This window comes from Wyeomyia smithii, chromosome 3 (assembly GCF_029784165.1).
Source record: "Wyeomyia smithii strain HCP4-BCI-WySm-NY-G18 chromosome 3, ASM2978416v1, whole genome shotgun sequence".
NCBI classification, from domain to species: domain Eukaryota; kingdom Metazoa; phylum Arthropoda; class Insecta; order Diptera; family Culicidae; genus Wyeomyia; species Wyeomyia smithii.
The window spans coordinates 223,968,443-223,994,105 of NC_073696.1; the positions used below are offsets into that span (position 1 = coordinate 223,968,443).

General features: G+C 39.4%; 3 protein-coding genes across 4 annotated transcripts in view; 2 read left to right on the forward strand and 1 right to left on the reverse strand.

Annotated features, from left to right (window-relative positions):
- The first annotated feature begins 2,888 nt into the window (after nt 1-2,888).
- LOC129729086 (uncharacterized) lies at nt 2,889-6,494 on the forward strand. The gene has a single exon (XM_055687565.1). The coding sequence runs from the start codon at nt 2,889-2,891 to the stop codon at nt 6,492-6,494; it is 3,606 nt and encodes a 1,201-aa protein (XP_055543540.1).
- A 276-nt stretch (nt 6,495-6,770) lies between these two features.
- LOC129729087 (uncharacterized) lies at nt 6,771-7,787 on the forward strand. The gene has a single exon (XM_055687566.1). The coding sequence runs from the start codon at nt 6,771-6,773 to the stop codon at nt 7,785-7,787; it is 1,017 nt and encodes a 338-aa protein (XP_055543541.1).
- Nucleotides 7,788-22,829: 15,042 nt separating this feature from the next.
- Nucleotides 22,830-25,663, reverse strand: part of LOC129732782 (uncharacterized) — a 24,600-nt gene continuing 21,766 nt past the window's right edge. For both annotated transcript variants that reach the window (XM_055694015.1, XM_055694014.1), the window contains exons 2-3: nt 23,319-23,954; nt 22,830-23,252 (exon numbers count right to left, since the gene is read on the reverse strand). In XM_055694015.1, the coding sequence (XP_055549990.1) occupies nt 23,064-23,252; nt 23,319-23,954 (825 nt within the window). In that variant the 3' untranslated portion in view covers nt 22,830-23,063. The remainder of the gene's footprint in view (nt 23,253-23,318; nt 23,955-25,663) is intronic.

Here is a 25,663-nt window from a genome sequence, read left to right on the forward strand (position 1 = left end):
CGGTGGATATAGCTCAAATCAGTTCGGTATCTTTGATGTATGAAATAACGTACTTTATTTCATATTATTTTACTTTTTTGAGAGTTTTCAAACATTCAAGAGTGTGATAATAAAATTGATTATTCTGGTATATCAAAAGTATTCCAGGCTCTGCTATTTCCATTAAGTTCAGATATATTTCTGTGAGCCGTTTGTTATAATCGTTTGATCGCGTTCCCGCCTTCTGTATTCGTTAGATTCACTCTGGCAAGCGATTCACTCCACCTCAAGCCGCAGAGAGTTTCATCATCTTGCGACTTACTTCACATGTAATTCGTTGTTGTGGTTTGCAGGGTGGCGGCTACCGGGAAAAACCGGGAGAATCAGGGAATATCAGGGATTTAATTCTTCGATAAGGGAAATTAAGGAATATCAGGGAGTTTAAAAAGTCATCAGGGAAAATTTGAGAGGCTTGGGGTTTTTTTACGGAGTTAGTTCTGAATTGGATTTATTAACAAGTAGTGCGCGCATTTTATGGTAATTATTACGCTTTTTTTTATGTAAACCAGTGGTTAGACGAGATTTTTTTCTTCGGTTTCTTGCAATTGCTTCGAACTATTGACGCACCTTCTAGCATCGCCTGGTCAAGCTTCACTATCGCCATTGTCATATTTCAGTAATCAAAAATGGTGATCACTTTTTTGCAATCAATTAACAAAAGACTCGAAGACTTGCTTAATAGTTTGAGTGTGTTCATAACTCGAAATATAGTTAATCCAATTAAAGACGAAGTCGCACGTAAATTTTATCATATTTAAACTCCGGAATTTTAACCAGCAGAATCAATTGAAACTAACTTAAATGAGATTAAACTAATCATTAAAATTTTCAAAAGTATAAAAGCAGTTTAAAGTTCTTGAGGAATTCTCAGAAACTGTAATAAAATGATCATTTTGCCAAATTATTGAAAAATGCCAAAAATACTCAAATTTTAAAGCCGGATAAGAAACCAGCTGAGGTTTCAAGTTGTCGACCAATCAATTCATGATGATGCGAGCTATTGAATCTGAAGGTTATTCGAGTTGAGCTGCTCTTCTTTACATTGAAAAAGCATTCGACAGTGTTTAGCATAAAGGTTTAATTGCAAAATTGTTAATTTCTAATTTTCTACTTTTTACAGTCAAGAAACAGAATTCCAAATATGATTGATTCTTGTCAAAGCAAATATGTCTCGAAATAGTTAAAAGGCCGTGATGATGGCATTAGAGCTTGTTGAATACTTCCGCTAGATTGCCAATTGGCATAAACATGTAGTGTACTCTAAAGCTAAACCTATACTATATTCTAAACATATTTTGTATCTTACACCTAAATTTGTTAACCTACCTTAAAGCTACTGCGTTATATACTAGATTCTAAACAACTACACTTACAATCTAAAGAACCTACTTCCAATGTGAGATAAAATGATAACACGAGAGAAATTACTCTCTAGTTGATAGGGCCATCCACACATGCATACGTGGATGAAACTCAAACGGTCATCGATCGTATCTGATCGAGAGCAATAAATTAGTCGAAATTAAAAGGTCAAAGCGTTCAGTTCGATATCAATCCATAGTCCCAAAGTAATCGTGTAAACCAACTCGAAGTTAAGTCCTTGTTCAGAAGATTGGCCTTATCCACTACTTTAATCGGCGTAAAGTGGGAAAGGCCGAAAGGATCCCGAAGTGAAGCCTAGAAGGCTAAATTTTCCTATTAGAAGGTGGCCTTAATTGCACCTCCCCGTCAGTGAACGCGGACGCGCTTTAGTAAATGCAAATGCACTTAGCCTCTGACTGCCACTAGTTTTTGGCGAAGAAAACCCTTCGGTTCTGGCATTACGATCCGACTTGGCTCGATCATTGGTCCTTCGAGCCGGATCGAAGGAGTCCCCGATCAAAAGGCATAGTGCGCCAAGCGAAATTCTGGTCGAGTGCGTCGGCCACGTAAGTGAAGGGCGTTAGAAAGACGCCATTGCGATTGCGGTTAACCGCGCTAGATTAGTTGTGGAGAGTTGGCCATTGTGGTGAACGGCCATCGCTAAATTTATTGTTGAGCGTTACCGCCTTTTTTGATTAGCGTGGCTTGGATAGCCAACACCAGCAGCAATTATACGCTGATGCGAAGAAATATTGTGTGAATTTGGCATAAACTTTGACTATCTAGTATCTTGGTGGTAAATTCCGTTATCCGTATAGTATTGCACAAATCCACGAGCTCGTGACGGCGGGAAGGATATTCGTCCGCGTCGGGAAGGAGAAACCGTTTTACGTCCGCGTCGGGAAGGAGCAAACCGTTTACGTCCGCGTCGGGAAGGAGCAAACCGTTTACGTCCGCGTCGGGAAGGAGCAAACCGTTTCCGTCCGCGCCGGGAAGGAGATTTTCGTTGTCGTATTCCGCGTTCGCTTCGTGTAGATTAGTGCAAAATGCCAAAAATTGAAAAACGATTATCTGAGCTGGTGGTAATAAGAACGGCGCTCAACGCTCACCGCGAATCAGTCGAAAAATTCATTACCAATTTCGACGATAACCGCGACCAATGCCAAATTCCAGTTCGAATTGAATCACTGGACAGAGTGTACAAAGAATTTTCAACAGTGCAAGAAGAAATCGAGAAGCTAGATGATTCGGAAATGTTAGAGACCCATATGTCTGAAAGATCGACTTTCGAGGACAAATATTGTGTGGCTAAAGGTTTTTTATTGTCGAAGCGTGCAGAAAATGCAAACCAAACCATGTTGAACGCTTCTTTGCCTGCGAACCCCCCTACTGCGTCGAATTTTCACCTGAGACTACCGAAGATAGACCTCCCCAAGTTTAATGGTGACTTTTCAAAATGGCTTTCCTTTCGTGACACATACACGTCGATGGTACACTCAAATGTTGAAATACCCACTGTAGCTAAACTCCAATATTTGCTACAATCACTTGAAGGGGAAGCCCATAAGATTTTCGAAAGCGTAGATGTAGTAGCTGATAACTATGCAGCCGTATGGGATAATCTGCTCAAGCGTTATGACAACAAAAGGTTTTTGAAAAAGCAATTGTACCGTGCTCTCCATGATTTGCCAGGGTTGAGGAAGGAGTCAGCATACGAAATGCATGAGCTTGCGGATGAGTTCCAACGTCACGTAAAGGCCCTCGCTAAACTGGGAGAACCAATCGAGTTCTGGGACACCCCGTTAATAAACATGCTGTCCTATAAACTTGACTCAGCAACAATCCGAGCGTGGGAAGAAAGAGCCAGTCAAATGGACGAAGAAGATGTAAAGTTCACTGAACTAATCGAGTTTATATATCAACGGGTACGAATATTAAAATCAGTGTCGTCCGATATTTTCCAACGTGCGCAGCCGGCTTTGCCAAAGGTGGCCGGCAATTCTCTCGCTCCGAAGAAGTTTTTTACATCTAAAATCGCAGCAAATGCCGCTGCTTCCGAGAGCAAACGAAGTGCTCCATCCTGTTATGCCTGTTCCGATAAACATTATTTATACCAATGTCCGGCATTTGCTAAGATGTCGGTCAGTTCTCGTCGAGAATTAATTTCGCATCGTAAGCTTTGTTGGAACTGTTTCCGAACTGGACATCACGCCAAGAATTGTGGTTCCAAATTCACCTGTCGTACCTGTCGAGATAGACACCATACGTTGCTACATGATGTACCCCATTCCGATAAGATTTTCTCTGCTACTCCAGCATTAACCGCTCCCCAAGAACCGCAGCCCAGCTCAATCCCTCTTGCACGTTTTGACCACCAAGAAGCTTCGACGGCATCGAGATCCCAACAAGTTAGTATGACGGTTCAATCCAACACAAGTACGGTTTTACTGGAGACAGTAGCGCTGAACGTCGTCGATGATAGCGGAAAGGTGTTTCAAGCAAGAGCGCTCTTAGATTCAGCTTCAATGTCGAACTTTATGTCCAAAAAACTTGCTAAATTCCTCTCCAATCGCCAACTCAAGGTGGATGTCACGGTTGCCGGTATTGGTCAGTCCGTGCAGAAGATGAGACGCTCTGTTACCACTACCATCAAGTCTAAAATTGGTTTTTTCAACACTAAGCTGCAGTTTTTGATAATTGATAACCCCAGTGCAGATTTACCCACAGTTCCGGTGCAGACTTTCACATTCAAGATCCCAGATGTTCCCCTAGCAGATCCGCAGTATTGTGTTCCCAGTGAGATTGATGTAGTAATTGGCGGTGAGGCATACTGGGAACTGCACACGGGCAAGAAACTTCACCTAGGTCCAGGCCAACCACATATGATTGAAACCTTGTTCGGTTGGACATTCTCCGGTCCAACATGCATTGATTGCGCCGGTCCAACGGCCTGTCTTGCATCCACCAACGACGGTTCGCTCGATGCTACCCTGCAAAGGTTTTGGGAGATCGAGGCCATACCAACCCAATGCACCCATTCCGCTGTAGAGCGGACCTGTGAAGAGCAGTATAACGAAACCACGACCCGGGACACTGCCGGGCGATACATAGTTCGATTACCCAAAACCGACGATCCAGAAATTGTTTTGGGAGACTCCCGAGACATTGCCGAACGGCGATTTTTCAGCTTAGAGCGTCGTCTGGAACGAAGTTTAGACGTTAAATCCGCATACCATCAGTTCATGGCTGAGTACGAACGTCTAGGGCACATGAAACGCCTTGAAGAACCTGTAGATAATAACATACAGCACTGTTTCCTGCCTCATCACCCCGTGTTCAAATCCTCCAGCACGACAACTAAGACAAGAGTTGTGTTTGATGCGTCCTGCAAGACGGCATCGGGTTACTCTCTGAATGACTTGTTGTTAGTCGGGCCAGTCGTGCAACAAGACTTGCTGTCACTCATAATGCGATTTAGGACACATGCAATCGCCTTGGTAGGCGATATTGAAAAAATGTATCGCCAGATACAAGTTCATGAGGACGATCAATCACTTCAACGGATTCTTTGGAGAACTCATGTGGGCGAACCCATCGCCACCTACCAACTCGAAACAGTGACTTACGGCACAGCGTCTGCCCCCTACCTTGCTACCAAAACGCCACAAAGACTTGCTAAGGATGCAGGTCATCTTTTCCCGCTAGCTGCCGAGCCGGTATCCAGTGATTTCTATGTAGATGATTTTTTATCTGGAGCTCCAGATGTACAAGCAGCACTGCAACTTCGACGAGAAGTGTCCACAATGCTCAGATCCGCAGGATTCCCAATAAAGCAGTGGGCGTCCAATTCCATCGAGGTACTCGAAGATGTTCCCCCAGAAGATCAAGCAATCCAGCCTTGGCACGACCTCCAAGATGAACAGTCCGTGAGCACACTTGGCTTAGTGTGGGAACCGCGGTCTGACGTGTTTAGTTTCAAGGTGCAACTTCCCCTACCAGCAGCCGTTTTAACGAAACGTACGATCATGTCGTACATAGCATGCATTTTTGATCCGTTGGGACTAGTAGGTCCAACTGTTACAAAGGCAAAACTATTTATGCAGCGCATTTGGGCGCTGAAATCTTCCGATTGGGACCAACCTCTTCCACGAAACATGCAACTTGAGTGGAAAGAGTTTCACAACACAATTGATTTACTGCGCCAGGTGCGAGTTCCACGATTCGTGTCCATTTCGGATGCAACTAGCATCGAACTGCATTTTTTCGCCGATGCATCAGAGAAGGCATACGGCGCCTGTTGCTTTGTCCGCGCTAACACATCCCACATGGTTACCGTTCAGCTCTTGACCTCCAAATCAAAGGTCGCACCGCTTGCCACCCGTCACACTATTGCGCGGTTGGAACTCTGCGCGAGTCATCTTTCAACGCAGTTTTACAAGAAGGTAGCAGCTGCTCTCAAGTCCCCCTACACAGCTTACTTTTGGTCTGATTCTACAACGACGCTTCAGTGGGTTCGCTCATCCCCAGGACGTTGGAAAACACACATCCAGCTCGCGACTCCAGTTGATAACTGGAGGCACATAGCAGGTATCGATAATCCTGCAGACGACATCTCAAGAGGCTTAAGTCCCGTTGAAATCCTTGAGAAATCACGCTGGTGGCATGGGCCTGAATGGCTCACTCTCCCCCCGGAATCCTGGCCTGCTGGAGCGCTTTCCAGTGCAGAATCACCTGAAACATCCCAAGAAAGTAGAAAAATTCCCATTGTCGTTATGACCACGGCGCAAACAAGGTTCAACGAAGGACTATTTTCCCGCTTTTCAAGTTATTCAAAACTTCGTCGAATGACCGCCTATTGCCTGCGATATTTTCAGCTGGTGCGTGACCGTGTAATCTTTCATCGTGACAGCCCAGAAAAATATGTACGATTGATCATAGTAAAAAATACAAAGGTGTTTGTACGAAATCCAAACACAGATGAACTTCAGTCAGCCGAACGGACCCTCTGTCGTATAGCCCAGCGGGAATGTTTTTCCGAAGAACGCAGCGATCTTGCTGCTGGTGATAATGTTTCCAAATCCAGTCTTCTCTAATGGTTGAGTCCCCAAATTGACCAGTTCGGAACCATTCGCGTTGGCGGACGTTTACGCAACGCTGCATTACCAGAATCTACCAAGCATCCTATTGTTTTGAGCGCTAAACATCCGTTAGCCGATTTAATTGCAATCCATTACCACAAAACATTACTGCATGCTGGACCCCAATTGATGCTTTCCAGCCTGCGACAGAAATTTTGGCTGATAGGTGGAAGGAACTTGGTTCGTCGAATCTTTCACCAGTGCCACGTTTGCTTCCGGAAGAAACCCCAAATGATTCAACAAACTGTCGCCGATTTGCCAACATCCCGAGTCACTCCGACTCGCCCGTTTGCCGTTTGCGGCATAGATTATTGCGGTCCGTTTTTCGTAAAAGCTGAAATACGAAAACGAGGACCGATGAAGGTATATGTAGCGATTTTTGTTTGTTTCTCGACACGCGCCGTCCATATTGAACTAGTAAGTGACCTTACCACTGCTGCATTTTTATCTGCGCTGCGTCGTATGATTTCGGAAAGAGGACGGCCGGCGGAAATTCATTCCGACAATGCAACTACATTTAAAGGAGCTTCCCACGCACTTCATCGCCTATTCGAGATGTTTAAAAACAACCATGCCGCACGTAACGAGATTTTCGCATGGTGTGCAAATGATGAAATTCGATGGAAATTCATTCCGCCACGCGCACCCCACTTCGGCGGATTGTGGGAAGCCGCCGTAAAGTCGGCCAAATTTCATCTCCTCAAGGAAATCGGAAACCACTCTCTCACTCGCGAAGACCTGATAACGTTACTCGCTCAAGTCCAGATGATGTTAAATTCACGGCCTTTGACACCTATACCATCACAGCCACAAGACCTAGAAGCCCTGACACCAGGCCATTTTCTGATTGGCACCAATCTTCAAGCCATAGTCGAGACCGATCTGAAGGGAGTTCCAGATAACGAACTCACACACTGGGAGTTGACACAAAAGCGTTTCCAGAGTATATGGGCACGTTGGTACCCGGAATATTTACAACAGCTACAGGCACGGGCTACTAAAGCATACCGAACACCTACCGATATTCAGATAGGGCGAGTTGTCATCATTAAAGAGGACGACGTACCACCTGTCCAGTGGCCGCTTGGACGGATTATCAAGACCCACCCAGGAAAAGACGGAATAGTCAGAGTTGTCACACTGAAGACTGCGAAATCGGACAACGTTGTTCGACCTGTCGCGAAACTTGCTTTGCTGCCCATCCCCGACAATCGTCAACAATCAGAAGCTGCCATCAGAAACCAGTAGAGCAGTGCAATACTAGCTCGAGGCGCATTTTGCCTGTGATCAGGTAATTATATTTCCAATACTGTATCTCAACCCCGTATGATCTACCTGGTCTTATTTTTCTCGGCGAACGATGGGAGATCTGTTCATCCTAGGGTCATCCTCGAACCCAAGCTGCATCCAGGAGCAGCTATGCAAGATGTCATCAAGATGCATTCCATTTACACTAATGATACGACTAATGGAGCCAAAGAAGTGAGACGGAGAAATGTTGGATATTTAGAATATCTCAAAGGTGGCCGGAATGTTGAATACTTCCGCTAGATTGCCAATTGGCATAAACATGTAGTGTACTCTAAAGCTAAACCTATACTATATTCTAAACATATTTTGTATCTTACACCTAAATTTGTTAACCTACCTTAAAGCTACTGCGTTATATACTAGATTCTAAACAACTACACTTACAATCTAATGAACCTACTTCCAATGTGAGATAAAATGATAACACGAGAGAAATTACTCTCTAGTTGATAGGGCCATCCACACATGCATACGTGGATGAAACTCAAACGGTCATCGATCGTATCTGATCGAGAGCAATAAATTAGTCGAAATTAAAAGGTCAAAGCGTTCAGTTCGATATCAATCCATAGTCCCAAAGTAATCGTGTAAACCAACTCGAAGTTAAGTCCTTGTTCAGAAGATTGGCCTTATCCACTACTTTAATCGGCGTAAAGTGGGAAAGGCCGAAAGGATCCCAAAGTGAAGCCTAGAAGGCTAAATTTTCCTATTAGAAGGTGGCCTTAATTGCACCTCCCCGTCAGTGAACGCGGACGCGCTTTAGTAAATGCAAATGCACTTAGCCTCTGACTGCCACTAGTTTTTGGCGAAGAAAACCCTTCGGTTCTGGCATTACGATCCGACTTGGCTCGATCAGAGCTTGTTGTTTCAAGGAAGGAGAAAGGCCGACTTTATACGAGACAAATGTCAAGGTTTCAATGACCTTGCCTTTCGGAATCAACCTGACAACATCCACGGGGTCTTCATTCTTTAAGCAGAGGGTAACAATTTGGCAAACATCCTCATCGGTGATTAGTGGTTGGAATCCCGCAAGGTACGACCAGAACTTGGGTGGTGGTGCTTCAGGTACGATAAATGGAACTGAGAGGCCACTCAAGTCTACTGAATTTGTTCCACGATCAGTCACAACCGGACGTACTGGCATTCCATTATTTCCCCGTCGTCGCTTTACACTTAAGCTAGGCCAATTCGCGGTACTAGGTGGCTGCGGAGTCATACTCTGTCCCGGCTGAACACGATTCAATGTTAAACAGTCCACTTTATGGCTTAAGGTGGTAGTGTGTAGAAGCCACCACGTGGTCACCACGTGGTCGACTACGAATTTTCAGCGTAACTAGACTTGGGAATAGTTAATGCGTTATCTATGAAAACACTTATATATATATAGATTTATCACCATAACAAACATGATGATATGTTTTCACAAGTGATGCATTAACTATTAGCGAGTAGTAAGCATTTGAAAATTCGAAGTTGACCACGTGGTGGCTTGAAGCCGGCCATTTATGGCTCCGACGCACTTCCACCTTAAGCGCTCAACAAACTTATGCAGCTCATGGATTTGTGTTGAAATGTCACTTTTATCAGTCGGTATATCACTGTTTTGATCACCTTTATCAGCCAAATACGAACGAATGCTTCTACTTTGCATTTCATCTCTGCATAACAAGCACAAAAACAACACTTGCCCAGTAGCAAATAATTCCTTGTGTGTGCGAGTGTTAAATCCGCAGCACTTTTGGCTGATGTGGAAATATGTCTCACAAAAGTCAGGTTCAGGTTCCAGATCGTTTACCAGCAGCTGGCAAGATCCACACAGCTTCACATCCATAGCTGATATTGTCTATTGTGTTAGCAAGCAGAACTGCAGCACACTGTCGGTGATAGGACGGGAAGGCAAAATAAAAAATTGCAGCAAAATTGAATATATCACCTCACGAAATACACTAACTTCAATTTCTTTTAATATGCGGTGGTAGGAAGAACACGTAGTGGCAAAATTTTCGTTGAAAACGTTTATATTTACAATATAAAACGGTTATTCAAGCGGAGATAAAAACAAACAGCTTTCGATTGCTTTCCTTCCTGTCGGTAGTGAAGTGGGAGTCCATGTGTTGTTGTTCACTAGAGCGTTCAATTCTTCCTGCATAGCACGCTTCCACGCAACACCATCGTCCCAGGCTAGCGCTCCCTGTGAGACGAGATCACGGATTCACTATTTATACCCGAGGCCATCGCCACAAAACCATTATTGGTGCCTCCATCATCGGAGAAACCATAGAAGTTGTACTTGCCTGGAAGAACGTGCTCCCGTTCGCTGCGTCTCGACATCTTTGACCTCTTGAATCATATTCTTCATCACAATCGTTTTCTGACTCTGAATCGCAGGGTGTTGCAGTCCGAAGTACCGGCTCAAGCAACCGGATTTTCGATATCCAGTTTAACGTACGATGGCTTAATACGCCGCACCTCATGCCGTTCGTTCAGGAAACAGACTTCACGATCCTTGATTGTCGTTTTCTTCTTTGGATCGTTTAGCCCTTGGTTTTTTCATCGAATCTCGTCAGTACACACTCGTGGGATTTAGGGGTCTTACATACGTCGTTTATGCTTTGGAGTCTGGACTATAGCTTTAGTTCCGAAAACTCAAACATGTAAAATATCGGGCTTTTTTCTACTTCATGCTTCTGCGAGGATCAGGTCTTGACCACAGGTTGGCGATCGGTTTATCAAGTAAACGGCTGTGGACACAGACTCTGCTCAAAATCTTTTCCTCGAAAATTAGAAACCTTGATTTTTCTACAATTGTTCGATTGGCGCGCTCCGCCAATCCGTTCAAAGGTGTGTAATCTTAAATCTTCTCCTCCGACACACGTAATCCACCTTTCGGAAACAGCAGCTTCGATTGGTTACCCATCGGGCAAACACGGCAATCCGCAGCATTGGATTCAGCGTTCAGTGAAATTCCAGTCACTAAGCCACCAACAAGTTTCTTCAAAATTCTGATACCGTTCGTGAATGCCAGAGATCAAGGCTTTCAACAGCATTGCACGACAAAGCCTGTTTGCTATCCGCCGCCTGGTCCAACTTGAATTGATTGTTGAGATCTCTGTTGTTATTAAAAACTTTGCAGCCATTGTTGTTGAACATCACAGAATATCCTTTCTGTACAACTCCACTAATTGACAGAAGATTCGCCGTCAATCCAGGAACTAGCTCATCACAACGCCGTCCTGAAGGTCCCTGCGAGGTTTGGTTTGAGATTGGTTTGGTTTAAGATTGGCCAGGCAAGGCTGTTCATCCTGTCATCATTGGCCGCGACAACCTAACCATGCGCTTGTTCGAGATTCGTTCGGAGTACTTTATTGTTTGTCATGTATGAATACGTCTTGTCCTTCTTACCAATCGTAGAAAGCACTGTACGAAACGTTTCACCTTTCCTTCCGTCTTGCAGTCCCTTGCGATGTGTCAGAATCGAGCACTTTTACTACACTTCGGGTCCTTGGATGAAGTTCATCTCCATACCTCAGAACTTACTGAATTATAATTATCTTTTCCTTCAGTAATATGCATCACCCGAACAGCTTTTATTATCTGCATGAAAATTGAGTTATCGCATAATCAATCCTTACAAATTGTGAGGCCTTATTATGGCAAGCAACTATACTATTAAAAATGGTCAGTTTTTGTTGAAACGCAAATTTCGATTGCTCTAATTGGCCGTTATTTTTTTTTATTTTTTATTTTAAGGGGGGATTTGTTAGTAGCTTAAGTATTTATGATAAATATTAGTAAATAATGAGTATGTGTGTCCAATCACAAATGGTGACTTCTCAACACTGTTAGAAATTTGTAATTTTAATTGTTAGGATTTGTTTGTTTTCGCAATTAGGACTTATCATTCGTAGGGATTTAAACCTACTTGTCAGAAAAGGGGAAGCAAACTTACAACTAACTTAATTGCTAACTTATTGGCTATAAAGAGAGCTTATCGTAGCAATTGAGGATTGCAACGATTTTTGTCGAAAATTGTTAATAATTTTATTTGACATAGCTTCTAATGGTTTAACACCAGTAAGTCTATGTAATTCGAGTGTACCAAACCAAGGAGGACGCTTCAAAATCATTTTCAGAATTTTATTCTGAATCCTTTGGAGCGTTTTCTTCCTTGTTGACCAGCAACTTGACCAGATCGGTACAGCATAAAGCATTGCTGGTCTAAAAATTTGTTTGTAAATCAAAAGTTTGTTCTTCAAACAAAGTTTAGAATTCCTGTTAATGAGAGGATATAAACATCTCGTGAATTTAATGCACTTGGCTTGTATACTCTCAATGTGCTCTTTGAAAATAAGTTTTTTATCATAAATTAGTCCCAAGTATTTGACCTTGTCGGACCAACTTAAAATAACCCCATTCATCTTGACAACGTGATTATTGTTTAGCTTGAGGAAAGAAGCCCTAGGCTTATGCGGAAAAATTATCATTTGAGTTTTAGAAGCATTGGGAGAGATTTTCCACTTTTGCAAGTAGGAAGAAAAAATATCTAAACTTTTCTGCAATCGACTGCATATGACACGAAGACTTTTTCCTTTTACGAAATGCTTGTGTCATCGCAGACCAATGACTTTGTGCATCCTGGAGGCAAATCAGGAAGATCTGAAGTGAATATGTTGTACAGGACTGGACCCAAGACTGAACCTTGAGGTACACCTGCTCTGACAGGAAATCTATCAGATTTTGAATTCTGATAGACAACCTGCAGAGTTCGATCAGTAAGATAATTTTTGTAAAATTTTGATTAGGAAAATTGGGAAATTGAAAGTTTGCAATTTCGCAATCAAACCTTTATGCCAAACACTGTCGAATGCTTTTTCTATGTCTAAAAGAGCAGCTCCAGTGGGATAACCTTCAGATTTGTTAGCTCGTATCAGATTAGTAACTCTGAGCAATTGATGAGTTGTGGAATGCCCATGGCGAAATCCAAACTGTTCATTTGCAAAAATTGAATTTTCGTTGATGTGTGACATCATTCTGTTAAGAATAATTCTCTTAAACAGTTTACTTATTGAAAAAAGCAAACTGATTGGACGATAACTTGAAACTTCAGCTGGGTTCTTATCCGGTTTTAAAATTGGAGTAATTTTTGCATTTTTCCATAATTTGGGAAAATATGCAATTTTGAAGCAGCAATTGAAAATTTTCACTAAAAATTCCATTGTGCTCTCAGGGAGATGTTTGATTAGTATATTAAAGATTCCAGCGTCACCAGGTGCTTTTATATTTTTGAAATTTTTAATAATTGATTTATTCTCATTCAAGTTAGTTTCAATTATTTCTGCAGGTAAAAAATTCTGAAAAGAAATTGAATCAAATTGACGTGTGACTTCATTTTCAATTGGACTCACAAAATTCAAATTTGAGTTATGAACACTCTCAAACTGCTGAGCAAGTCTTTGAGCCTTTTGTTCATTGGATACAAGAAAACGTTCACCATCTTTTAAAACTGGAATAGGCTTTGAAGGTTTCTTAAGAATCTTCGACAGCTTCCAAAAAGGTTTTGAATATGGTTTCAATTTTTCAACTTTAGTCTCAAAATTTTGATTTCTCAGAAGAGTAAATCTATGTTTATTCTCTTTCTGTAAATCTTTATAAATAATTTTAAAAACAGGGTCACGAAAACGTTGATATTGACGTCTGCGGACATTTTTCAAACGAATTATAAGTTGAAGATTTTCGTCAATTATTGGTGAATCAAATTTCACTTGAGCCTTTGGAACAGAATAATTCCTGGCATCAACAATTGCACATTTTAATGCTTCCAGAGCGGAATCAATATTCACTTCGTTTTGCAAATCAAGCTCATTATTGAAATTTCTCTCAATATGAGTTTTGTATCTTTCCCAATTAGCCTTGTTATAATTAAAAACAGAGCTCATAGGGTTTAAAACTGATTCATGTGATATGGAAAAAGTTATTGGAAGATGGTCAGAATCAAAGTCAGCATGTGTGATCAAATCACTACATACATGACTTTGATCTGTAAGCACCAAATCAATTGTTGAAGGGTTTCTTACAGAAGAAAAGCATGTAGGACTATTCGGAGTCAAAATAGAATAGTATCCTGAAGAACAATCATTGAATAAAATTTTTCCATTGGAATTACTTTGATAATTATTTCATGAACGATGTTTAGCGTTGAAATCGCCGATTATAAAAAATTTCGAACGATTTCTGGTGAGTTTTTGTAAATCACCTTTAAAATAATTTTTGTGCTCGCGTGTGCATTGAAATGGTAAATATGCTGCGGCAATAAATAAAATCCCAAGTTCAGTTTGAACTTCAATTCCCAAAGTTTCAATAACTTTCGTCTCAAGATGGGGAAGAGCACGATGTTTGATTCGGCGATGAATAACAATTGCAACTCCACCGCCGGAACCCTGAATCCTATCATATCTATGAACCACGTAATTGGGATCATATTTTAATTTGATGTCAGGTTTCAAAAATGTTTCAGTAATAATTGCAATATGCACATTATTTACTGTTAAAAAATTAAAAAGCTCATTCTCATTGGCCTTCAATGAGCGAGCATTCCAATTTAATATTTTAATTGTTTTATTTAAAATCATTGCTAAATTTTAAATTAGAAACAATTTTAATAGTAAAATTTGTGCCTATTTGAATGGCTTCAAACATTGATTTTGCCTGCAACATGGCGTTCATAAGATCGAACATTGCCTGTTGCAAAAAAGAAAGTTTACCTGCCGTAATAGGCCCCAGGCAGTTGACATTGGAAAAAATATTTTCGGCAGCAATATTAGCTGGAGTAATAGGTGTACAATTATTTTCTAGCGTGTTTTGCTTACCCATATTAACGGTCATTTTCGAACTACCAACACTAGGCGGTATAATGTTCGAACTACCTGTAACCTGTGCATAAGTTAAACGGGTATGCAAAGGAGAAGGTAAACTATGCGTCACTGGTACGCTTGGAGAATTTTGTTTTGAAGTTTTCTTTGAATTTTGTTTAACTTGCCTTGCCTTAACAATTGCTAAACGGGCTGGGCATTGATAAAAATTCGACATATGGTTGCCGTTACAATTCGCACAGCGAAAATTTTTACTCTCTTTCACAGGACATGTGTCCTTTTTGTGAGAAGAGTCTCCACAAATGAGGCATTTTTGGTCCATGTTACAAAACTTTGAACCATGGCCATAACGTTGGCAAACACGGCATTGGGTGATATGCTTTTCACCTCCGCCAAACTTTCGATATAATTCCCATTTTACACGCACGTTATATAAAGCATGTGCTTTTTTAAAAAATTTTAAGTTATTAACCTCACTGCGGTTAAAATGAATTAAATAATTTACAAGGGAAATTCCAGTTCGCTGACTGTTTTCGCCTCGTGATTTTTGTTTCATCAGAATTACTTGGGTAGGGGCTATAACAAGTAATTCTGTCAAAGTAATTTCGATCTCATCAACGGTTTGATCGTTGGTGACACCTTTCAATACGACCTTGAACGGCTTGGCGCTCTTCGTGTCATATGTAAAAAATCTATACATCTTTTCAGTTAAATACTGAATAAGACGATTCCAATCTTTCAATGTTTGGGCCAGTAAACGGCATTCGCCTCTTCGGCCAATTTGATAAGTAACTTTGACGTCGGAGAGAAACGTAGAAAGTTCTCTTTTAAAGATATCAAATTCAGAAGCAATAGTTACCACAATAGGTGGAACTTTCTCCTTTTTTACATAAATTTCACTTTGAATAGTTTTACTTTCGAACATTTCAATTTCGCCGGCTTCTTGCTCAGGCAGAATATCATATAAATTTTCACTGCATAAGCTAGTTTCAGAAAGAGATGCCCCTCTTTTCCTCCCCGTAGCGATGCGTGGTTTCTTTTTTCGTCCTGCCATTTTAGGTGATACGATAAAAGTTCAAAAATAATATCAAATTGCAAGTATTGAGAAAGAAAGAAATAGGTATTCTTGAGAAAGACTGATGTAAGTTAACTTCCTGGTAATCTTTAAAAGACACACTGACAAAACACAAACTTTGAAGCTATAGGCAGTCAAAGACCAGTCCACAAGCAACCGAAAATACGTCTGATCTGTCGGGCAGCTGAAGACGCACTGATTGGCCGTTATATAATTGCTTTCCAAAGCACGGTAGACAGCGAAAACAGCAGTCCTCACTTAGCAGTAGTAGTATCAATGGCAGCGGATAAAGGCAGCAGCTGTGGTAATGGATTGTAGTGGTAGCAGGTATCAGCATCGATAATGGCAGCGTAAAATTCGATCTCTAAGTGGTCGTTACATGATTGCTTTCCCAAACACGGTCGACGAAAATATAGACCTAGTAATTCGGAATGTACTATTTGGCCTATATAAGAGTTTGTTTCAGCCGAAACTGCTCATATTAGTTTCAGACAACGACTACAACAATCCTTACTTTGCAACAGCAGTACCAGTGGATAGCAATGGTAGCGGATAGCAGCAGCAGCGATAGTGGCAAGGCCAGCTGGTATAGCGGCACTTCCTCTAGTGAAAAGCTGCTTTTGTGCAGAAGCAGGCAGGATCGACTAATGTACCTATAGTCGGTACTTCCTCTGATGAAAAGTTGCCGTATTTTGACAACACACAATCGTTTTGGGATGCTGGCATTCAAAATATATGGGCCGTCAATTTTTTAATGTGAAAACAGCTTTCAACTGTGTTATCGGAAAAATGCCTTAATTTCCTCTATCAGGGTAGCCCACAGCTTCGATCAACATTATATCCAATGAGATATTGAACAACAACTGTCCTTATAAGGACAACAAATAAATTATTAAAAATTTAACATTCTCTCGTTTTGCTAGAATTAAGAGTAAAACGTAATTTTAATCTACATGCATTCTGACTGTTGGAACTTGTTTGCGTTGTACAGTGTTTGTTCCATTCCAGTTCAGTGATGCATGTACAAACTGAAATTCGGTAGCATTTCAATTGGTCAGTGTTAAGTTATTCGTAATCATCCACTTTCTCTGCAACTTTGGCCAAAATTGCCGTAGAATTGATAATGGACTGGATGGTTTCCTCGTGTTTTGGTTCTGGAATTTCTGTCACGTTTGGAAGTAGTGCTTCAAGGGCAGCTTCATGAAAAGTTGGCACAGGTTCTCCATTATTGATTAGAAAATAATATTGAATAGATATTGACAACATGCTTTACACACATAAATGTCAATCGAATCAGCTTTTTCTTGTATTAATATGGAAGGTCTTCTCCAAACAATCGCTTGTATTGCCTTTAGCTTCGTAATTTCATTACGAGCATAAATCTAATTAGCTTGCATAAAACAGTAACAAACATACACTTACCACTTATTTTAACCTCATGAAGATACAATTCATTGGTAAAATCATCAAGTTTTAACCCTCTAGTGCCCAATGCCACCATTTGGCGGGCTTCAGTCGAAGTTCCGAAAAGCTTCAATAAATACTTAAAAAGTGTTTATAATAATTTATAGTGATTTTATCGAAGTCCGCTTAGAAATTAATTTGGGCACTAGAGGGTTAAGTCAGTATTACTACTGTAACTTGAACTTCTTTCTGAAATTGTGAAATGTTGTGCCACCCACACAAATGACTAACGTTTCTCATTTACGTGTTCAATCAGAGTGGACCATGTACATTTTCCTCATTTACTGGTAAAGTATACTATTTGACTAACGGGCAAAGAAGCATTCCGGTATGTTGCCTGATAGTGTTGAAATTCATTTACGTTGACTTCAAACCGATGCTGTAAATTCCGATAATTCCAACTTTTTTCTGCTTAACACATGGTTCACTTTGTCTGCACACTAAAAGGTATGATATTAGGTCATTTTAGTGACAGCAATAAACGGTCCAAAAACCCATTCAAAACCACGGCAGTGCGTAAAACTTTACAGATTCCGATGGGGGGTGAGTGAAAGAGTTCTCTGATACAAAGTAATCCGGAAAAACGCTTGAAAATTCTTCCGTTCGTTCGCTTTTATCAATAGCTGCCTCCTTGAAATTAAACACTTGGTCCATTCTGACTGAACACTGTAATCGCTTTTCATTGGTCATGCAGACAAAAATCATGCTGTTATTTCTGCTGTTATAGAGATAAATAAAATCTGATTGTTGTGTGATGTAGCTTAGGAAAATCTTTATCCAATACTATTATTGTTAACTCGTTTTTTTCAATTTTGCGACTTGGTCCGGTCTGACTTAACACCGACCAATTCTTCTTTTGCACAAAATTTTAAACATACTCAATACATATAATGAAGTCTACCATGCGGTCGTGGCTCTGCATACAACCCTTGTGATTTTTTCTATCAGCTTTAAAACAATTATTGAAAAATTTTGTTTTGAACACATTTGTGCGAAACGCTCCCCTTCCTACGTAATGGGAGAAGAGTGGTGCTCGGAAGGTTTTTTTAAATACCCCAAAAATTATAAGTAATGGTCAAAACCTTAGCTCACATTTTTTAACCGATTTTTTGGATTTTGGCCGTTTTGGAGAGGCGAAAAATAGAACTTACAGAACATATGAGTATGTCGAAAAAGTTTGCCTATATGTGATGAATAGGTTTAAATAAAATAAGATTTTTTATTTTTTTTCCAAATTTTTCTTTTCGCAATTTTTTACACATTTTTGTAATGAAGGAGCTTTAATTGCTGTAGAATTTGGAAAGTACATTTAGTGCCAAACGAAAACAATAAGTGTTGTGTTGTGTCCACCATAATAGTAGATTCCATCAAATCATTTCTCAGCCAAATTATAACAGATTTACATAAACATCACCGTTTCCGTTCGGCACAAAAAACAACTTTCCAGGTTTTACAGTAGTTGGGGCTCCTTCATTACAGGGGTGTGTGAAAGATTGCGAAATAAGCTGGAAAAATTTGAAAAAAAAAGAAACATAAATCATTTATTTTTTTTAAACTATTCATCACACAAGGGCAGACTTTGTAGACATATCTATATGTTTCTATTTTTCATCCAGCCAAAAACGGTCAAAGTATAGAAAACCGGTTGAAAAATAATCGAGTTAAACATAAAAATGTGATTTAAGGTGTAAAGACTGGGTTTGACCATAACCTTAAATTTTTAGGGTAATCGAAAAAAGTATATGCGCAAGGCGCAAGTAACACTTGACTAAAGCTACAACCTTCACTAAGTCACATCGAAAGTTCTTGCATTTTCTCATCATTTGTAGCACCGTAAAATAATTGTGCAAGAGAAAACAAAAAATTCTGGTTTTCTTAAAAAATATATAACTTAGCCAATTTCCACAAAAACCTATTTTCACAAAATTACTTTTATTTAGTTCAAAATTGAATATTCTTTCAAAATTCTAGTGTATTTATTGTATTTTTCTTACAGAAATAGACAGCAAATTTCAAATGAAATTGGAAAATTGCGTAAAAAATCTAAAAAATTAGATTAAAACTCAAATAACTCAACATATTTTATTGATATTAGTATTTATTTGCTCTATTTTGAAAGCTCTACTTGTCTTCTTTCTAAAACTGCTAAATAGTTTAAAAAAATGTACGCGCTGAGGGCCAAAAAACGTATTTTGACCATAACTTCAGATTTTAGAGGTGTTTGGAAAATGAGCGAATGTTACACTCTACAAGTCCTACAACCTACAGTAGGTCACTTTAGAAGTTCTTGCATTTTTTTTTTTCATTTGTAGCACAGTGTAATGGGTCAATAGTTTTTAGTAAAAAAAATTGTCATTTATCATTGGTAGAATCGGATGTCAAAATTTTCACTCGCATTATATTTCGAGTAAAAATTTGTTTAATATTGTTGTAGCTATAAATGTTAGCGTAAAGTGAGTTTAGTTTCGAAATTTATGAGTGTTTTTTTGGAAGAGCCGGTCAGACGCTCGTCGGATGTCGGTGGTTTACATGTTACGTCCGGAATTGTCGCGCTTTTCGGAGTGTATATTACCTAAAAAAAATGTGAAATCTATGTTGTAATTGAAACTGAGAATATTTCGGTTTATGCCCAGTGTATTTAAAGTAAATGTGCAATTCACAAGTGTTAAGCGGTTTATAATTCTTTTCTGCTTCGAAAATGGCTGCCTTGAAGTTCAGTGTTGTGTTCGTGATTTTCAAGGGAGATTTTTTTCTTCCTCTCTAGTGCATTGTATAATCCGACAGACAGCACCATCTGCTAAGAGACAGAAAGCGGAGAGAACCATGGAAGGGGTCTGCTTATGTTTGGTTCTGTGAAGGCAGGAAGGATTTGATGGTGCGCAATGAAACAGTTCGTTGCGACTAGAATGGTGACCTGCACATATGAAAAATCTCCGGATTTCGTCAAGATAAGTGTATATACCTACACGAAATATTTATTTCTAAATTTCTAAACACACAATTTTACGCAAATATCAATTGTTTTTTTTTATAACCCACTTGTACTGTAACTAGATTGTTCTGTGCTTTCGTATTCGTGAGCGTGTGTCATACAGGGTATCCCTCACTATTTCTTTGCTGGTGGGTTCGTGCGACATTTAATGTCGAACACGTTACTCCGGTGTAACATTTTCTTACTGGAATCATTCGTCTCTGATTTCGAACTGCACCAGGACATAACTTGAATCGCTTGAGAAAGTGTAGCACGCAAGTGGAATCATAATCTGATTACATAATTCTGATATTCGTTTAATTTGTATGACTTCTCTAGGTTTTGAATAAATTTTTAGCTCCTAAACAAATTTTACATAATTATTCTAAATTTTCAATGCTCAGCCACTTTTAAACAATAATGTTTATTTCGGCATTTTCAAATAGACTAAAAATGTTGTATTGTTACTTATACTTATAAGGTTTTTATCGAATTTTCGTGGATGCATGAATGGTGCCAGATTTTAAATTTAATAGGAATATTATTATTTTTCCTTTTCCAATAACAAAAAAACAATACCATATTCATTTCAGAGAGCGAGTAATGGCGCTATAACCATAAGCTAGAAATGCTAGGACTAGAGTTAATACTCAAGTTCCAACCGTAACAGTGGAAGCGAGTAAAGGCGCTATATCCTTGGTTTCGAAACCCGAACATAAGGAGGAAATACTTATGTTCCATCCCAAGAGATTGGTCAACAAAGGAGTGTACTTTCTTAGCTCCATCACTCCCAACGAATTAGGTATATTACTTCTTAGACACGGATCGGTTGGTACGGATTGTCCCCGATCTTAGATTATATTGTATTATATTGCGCTACACAGTAGGCCTGGCCGTTGACAAGAAAAATGTATGGAAATCATTTTTTTAAATGGTGGATATCATTTTCCAGGATCCTTTCAAGTACTGGCTGTGTTAGTGTAGACTAGACTAGACTAGACTTCGGGTCCTTGGATAAAGTTTGTTGTTTCTTTCGCTTTGCATTTTTTTCATTTCGTTTGTTGCAAAGCCATGACTGTTTTTCTTGATGCTAAGCAATGGTTACTCTTGGAGAAGTTTGGTCTTCATGAAGTCACCCGTTAAGGCAACCCTAGAATTTTCCAAGGCCATGATCATGCAATGGTATTCATTTGGAAGGCCAGCTGATGTGCTGTCGAGATCATCTTAATGTAGATTATAGGATCAAGGAGCAGGATTAGCTTTAATTGGGCCTGCGAAGTCAATTGCTCGCCTACCGCGTCAACAGCCCCGTTTTCTTTTATCTTCAGCAAATTTCAATAACGGCCAGTTTTCGATGGCTGTAATGTTGGACGATACGGAAACGCCGTTGGAATTCGAAGTCATACTTGAGCCCATAGTCATTTTCTAACATTGACTTGGCCCATAACCTACAATAGCAGAACGTAGTTAAGACGTCTGTTTTCGATAGTGGTTGAAATAGGAAAAATGTGTTTCTGACATGTAACAATAATTGCTAAAACTTAAAACTTGCTCCAACTTCAACAGAATTTTTGGAAAACTGCAGCAAAAAGTGCATTACACTAGACGAAGATTATGTTGAAAATTGAAACAGTATTTTTTTTTATAAAAAAGAGTTTTCAAAATAATAAAAAATAAATAAAAGTCTCATCGTGAACCAAAATGTCAAATTTTTCACATTATGCATGTTTAAAATTTAGAGTCTAATAAGTTGATTTACCTTCTAAACCACTATTTTTCTTCTATTTTTGTTCCAAAATGAGACTGAAACAACCATTTAATTTCAGATAAAAGCTAAGGCAGGGGTTTTAAGATCGTGCTCTGCGTAGCGCTTCAATAATATACTATAAATTCATGTAACTTTGTATGGTTTTTATAATATATGGGGTTAGTTTGTTCATCATATTTGCGAATTAGCGGTTCAAGCGTGTTCTAGTTAACTTTCGTAGCGGCCGATTCACGAGAAATTTTGCGGTCACTATTGTGATTGTGCCCAGTATTACTATTCAATTGAAACAGTTGTAACATTCAATGGCTTTGCGATGGTAAAAGTGTAATGTTCAAATTTTTCTGGTGAGCTTGTGCAAATTTGGTTTGGAATTAACTACCCCTTCCCGGATTCCTTATAATTTACGGCTTGCTCTTCGTAAATTCAGTATAAACGTTTTCACGAAAAAAATGAATTTTTCTGGGAAAAGTATTCATTAAATTTTTTTTACACAAAACTGTCCCTGAAAATTTTGTGCTGATTAGGTGTAATAATCAAAACAAATTGAGATCCTGCATTGTTTATTTCAGGAATAAGAGTTGTAAAAAGTGCCCAGAACTACATTAAATGAATAAACAAAGAAAGACTTTCTACTTTTTAATCACAGTCTTACAAAAAAAAAAATTAAAAATATCAAAAGACATGCTTATGCTGATGTAATACACCTCTTCGAGTGCTGCTCGATAATCTTCAGTGATTACGGCTGACAGCAAACTGAGGATCAATTTACGCACTCTTCAGGAGTGTTCGGGAAAGTGGATACGTTTCAGTAAAGTGGCAAATCCAATTACGATTCATTGGCATTAGTTTAACAATGTATTTACACATACGTTTGGTGTAATGTTTTGACTGTTTCTCTGCTGCTATCCCTGCTGGAGTTCTTTGGCTACAATGGATTATTACTGGTGGTAGAGCGGTTTCGTCATTGGTAACTTTCTATTGCTTCTTTCCGGTCCATTCCCCAACAACCTACCACATTACCGAAATGTGTTCTAAATTCAGGACTTCGCTAGGAGTCACCTAATGGTCACGTAACAGCAGTCCCCTCCTCTATGGGCGTATCGAACAGGATACGGTAGGGCCATTCTCGATGAATTACTGGGCCAATGTCGCCATTGAGAATTGTTATTAAGTCATCCAGGTAGCGAACGTCATCGAGATCCTCGCACAGCTGCCGTGTGTCCGCCAGCAATCGATTGGTGGTTGCTTCCAGTGACTAAAATTGATTGAATGTTCTCCTCAATATGAGTCGAATTTAAACTATTTATTGTTAAACTATTACCAAAATGTCGTTATGCACCTCAACGGATTTGTACATTAGCGAATGAATGTTGGTGTCTAGTTTGCCAATTTCTTCGATTTTATTGGAGATATCTTCTATCATGCTGGAGGTAGTAGAGCTGTAGCTGGTTTGCCCGGAGGAATTGGCCGAGTCGTACGGGCTGCCGTTTTTCCGTCGAAAGTTCTGCAGTTGAAAGCTGTTCAGAATGTTCGATTGCAGCAGACCGAAACTCTGGTAGCGGTCGTTTCGCCGCGCTAGACTAGATTTGCTACGGGAGCCCGTGGCTTGTTGATCCGAAGGCTTCTGCCAAAGGTGCTCGTGGCTATGGCGAAGACAGCTAGACTCGTGGTGATCACTCTCTTGGCAGTCGTCGTTGTCATTGTTGTGCTCTAAGGTCTGCGAACAGTTGTCGGCATGTTCGGCATCGTCACAGGATACTCCAGAGTCGGCCCGCAGTCTCTCTCGGGAATTTGATTTGGATTTTGGTTGATGGAAGGGAGAAGTTCGTAGCAACCCGCAACAGCAGTCTACGTTTAGGTTGAGGGTGTTGATGTCCGTCCTTTCTAGTTCTTCATACAGCGTTAGGGCACTTTCTTCGTCTACGGACAGTGCTACCTCCATCACTGGTCGGTCGGTCTGAAAATCAGTAGATAATGAAAAATTATTATCATTGGATAAACTGTTGAAGTAGATCATTTTTATGGCATAATTCGTTTAAAAATATTATCACTTTCACACTTTGTTTAAAAAAATCTTGACTCAACCAAGTAAATACGCTAAGGAAGCATTTTTAATCTAGCTTAGCGATAATGTTAAAGATTACGTGCAGCTGGATTTTTAACGTTAGACAAAACGATATTTTATCAGGATTACTCAATCATGATTTCTTTTAAACCAGATATCAAGTCACGCGAACGATAAGGCAGAACTAAGTCATCATGTACCTAAGCCTTTCTTGTATTTTTATGCAAGTATAATATTGGATAAATTTGGTTCTATTTAAAGTACTCACGGCCCAATATCTTTATGTTTTACAAGAAAGCTAAGCTGATTATTCTATCATGTTTCTTCACCGTTACTAATAAGCTGACAATGCAGATCCGTGACTGGTTTTCTACGTTTCGCGTTCAGTTGGAAGCAATAAAAAACAAACGAATTTGACTGTAACAACATCTACCTATGTGTGTTATTTTACGCCTTTTAATACTGTTTATTTTATGTTGTTGATACACGAAGAACTGTTGTAAATTGCCAAATCCAGCGTCATGAAATGACGATACCATCAATGATGGTGATGCAGGGGAAAAATTCTATACACGCTCATTTAATTTAACTCTAAACTGAGTTAAATATCACTCTGTTTCGTTAAAAGTGGACGTACTCTAAATAAAGTATTTGTGCTATTACTCACTTTTGGGTAACATATCTATCGGTCAGAAACTGAGCAAATTTTACTCTGTTGCTATTAATCACAAATCAACGAAACTGAGTGAAAGTTACCCACTTTTGTAATTCAAAAATTTCCAAGGAATTATTTCAGATATCAATTGAAATGAAAAACCACCAGTTAAACGTAAATCATCAAATGTTTATTCATAAATGATAAAAAGTAGTCCAATGAACATAGTTCAAACAACTTCAACATCTTCTGCCTTGACGGCTTCTTTTAACACAGCAGCGATACGGTTAACAGTTGCTCGGAGACCGTGTTTAATCTTTGATATAAGGTACTTGACATAAGGTCCGTAATCATGTACAAATCTGTTGGAATTTTGATTCCAAACATTGATTTGAATCTGGTACATTTAAGGAAATCTACCTGGTAACGACAATGAACATTCGACCTGTTTCAAAAGGCCTTCTAATACAAGCAATGTGAGGTTGCTCTTTCTCGAGAGATGCCAGGTACATTTTAAAATCTTCGACGCCGTTAGCAGTTCGGGCTCGAACCAATTTACAACTTTGAGTAACACTTTAGAAATAACTGATAAAACGTCGAATATTAGCATCGGAATATATACTGCTTTTACTGCTTAAAAAGTTTTGACATTCGCACATATTACGCAAAAATGAGTAAATACGGCTATGGAGAGAATCTGAGTAAATATTACTCAGTTCAAACAATCAGTGTTACTCGTCTTAGTATAGAAATATAAAACAGAGTAGATGTTACTCAGTTTAGGGTAAAATTGAAGGAGCGTGTATGGATTTAATATACATACATATAGGTATTTATTCAATGTTCGCATAAAACCTGCTCTAGAAAATAAACGCTCATGATATAAGTATAATAAAATCAACATTTACATATAAATTGGCAGTAAATTTCATAAACAAAGGAATAA